The sequence below is a fragment of the Amphiura filiformis genome, chromosome 2 (assembly GCF_039555335.1).
Source record: "Amphiura filiformis chromosome 2, Afil_fr2py, whole genome shotgun sequence".
Lineage (NCBI taxonomy): Eukaryota > Metazoa > Echinodermata > Ophiuroidea > Amphilepidida > Amphiuridae > Amphiura > Amphiura filiformis.
The window spans coordinates 65,218,581-65,220,670 of NC_092629.1; the positions used below are offsets into that span (position 1 = coordinate 65,218,581).

The window sequence follows — 2,090 nt, forward strand, 5'->3', positions numbered from 1 at the left end:
AAAACGCCCGTTTTTACCCATATTTCACTGTTTTTGAGGCCAATTCTTGACCGTTTTCAACCAAATTTTCGCATTACCGTCTCGGTATATACCTCGCTGTCCCGTATGAATTTTGCGACATTTGGATCGAAGCCTTTACATTACGAAGTTACACTTTATGATCAAATTAATAGGTAACCAAACATCCTACTTTAAAGGTCCGCCTGCCGTTACCAGTATATTTTGACATCTTATGGTATTATATTAACCATGTTAACAGATTGTTGAAACGACCAGAGTAGATTTGTTATAACTTGGATGCAGGGAGCACTTGCCCATGGCAGAGATGCCAACTCTCCCTATTTTAGAGGGAGGCTCCCTATTTTTGTAAACATTTTTGTCCATTTTGACACCCAAATTTGGCAACCTCCCTATTTCTGGCAAGTTTTGTGCTATTGAAGTTACATGCAATTTTGAAAACATCCCTATTTTTGGTGTGAATCCTCCATATTTTCTGGATGTTAAATGTTGGCATCTCTGCCATGGTGCCGTGTTGGAGGTGGTATGGACTATAATTTACGTATACATTGATTCGGCATCCACTCGTAAGAGTCATTATTTGTGTGGACTCTGTCATGTCCGTGGGCATTTAAACAAAAATTAGTCACTATTAAAGACGGTTATAATGTTAAAATTCACCTTGATTATGTCCAAATTAGTAATATTTGTGCTACAACAGCTTTTTATCCAGGTTTAGTCATTAGAGTCGTGGGACAGATTAGCTATTTTTGAGATGAAAATTTGACACAAAAACCCCAAGAAAAACAGCAATATTGACAAAGTTAAAACACATGTATAGCTATAATTTTACTGAAGTATAGCAATTACAGATTGAAGTTTTACTAACATGTCTTATTTTGTGTTCAATACACTATAGGCTATGTTAGCACATCTATGACACTAACAAAACGTGTCAAAATCTGAATTTTGATGATTTTTTTATGATCCTCCGGATGAGCAAATTACTGAATAGGGGTGACACATGAAATATGTATTTTATAGTATAGAATACCTTGTACTATTGATCCAATGGTAGGTCGTTGTTTGGGATCATAATTCCAGCACTGCTGCATGATATCTGCAAGATCTCTTGGGCAAGTTGCTGGTACTGAAGGCTTCAATCTACCACTGCCCACTTCAAAGACGACAGTTTGCCACTCTGTCCCTTCAAAAGGCTCCTTTCTTGTACAGATCTCCAAACCGAGCATCCCATATGCGTAGATATCAGCTGGCTTCGAGTATACTGCTCTTCCGTGTTCATTCCCTCTGTGAATTTCTGGTGCCATATATCGATTGGTTCCTTTTTGGCTGGATGTTGTCTGGGAGTGATCAATTTTGCACGCAAGTCCAAAATCGGCAATCTTTAACAGATTGTCTTCAAAAAGAATACAATTAGACCCCTTGATGTCCCTGTGCAGAAAGTCATGTCTGTGGAGGTACTGGATGGCTAGCGCTGATTCTTTGATCCATTTTCTCTTCAGCTCATTAGTCAGAGGCTTAGAAGGATCAGATAGATAATCATGCAGTGAACCATTTGGGGCATACTCCATCAAAATTACATGAATTGGCCCCGCTTCTGAAAACCCAATCAACTTGACAATATTTTTGTGGTGAAGTTGACTCATGACTTCAATTTCCCTTTCTTCTAGCTTGAAAACAGTTTTGGCAGCAGCTTGTTTGTATCCATTAAACTGATTACTTAAAAACCCACTGAAAGTTACACGGTGGACTGATCCGAATGCCCCTTCCCCAAGTTTCTCATGGAATTTTATATTTTTGAATCCAATTGTGTCTATTGGAAAGGCAGTGGCCATGGTCTGATCTGAAAGAAAAGCAATAGCAGATTTTTTTATAATCAAAGAGCACAGACAAATTGTTGTTTCTAGAATATGAATAAGATAGAATTTGTAAAGAAAACAGGTGGACCTGGAGCAAATTGTTTTGATAATGTTTAAACGTGTAAACATTAAAGTTGTATGTGAAGGGAATTTTTGTGTTGAAACAATGATGAAAAATTAAGGGCTGGGGTATGAACGTTTGGACAGTATTTA

At 37.8% G+C, this 2,090-nt stretch overlaps 1 protein-coding gene across 1 annotated transcript; it reads right to left on the minus strand.

Annotated features, from left to right (window-relative positions):
• Window positions 1-1,001: 1,001 nt before the first annotated feature.
• LOC140142233 (mitogen-activated protein kinase kinase kinase 20-like) lies at window positions 1,002-1,853 on the minus strand. The gene has a single exon (XM_072164204.1). The coding sequence runs from the start codon at window positions 1,851-1,853 to the stop codon at window positions 1,002-1,004; it is 852 nt and encodes a 283-aa protein (XP_072020305.1).
• Between the last annotated feature and the right edge of the window lie 237 nt (window positions 1,854-2,090).

Coding starts and splice junctions, on each gene's coding strand:
- LOC140142233 (XM_072164204.1), bottom strand. CDS start 1,853: ATGGCCACTGCCTTTCCAATAGACACAATTGGATTCAAAAATATAAAA.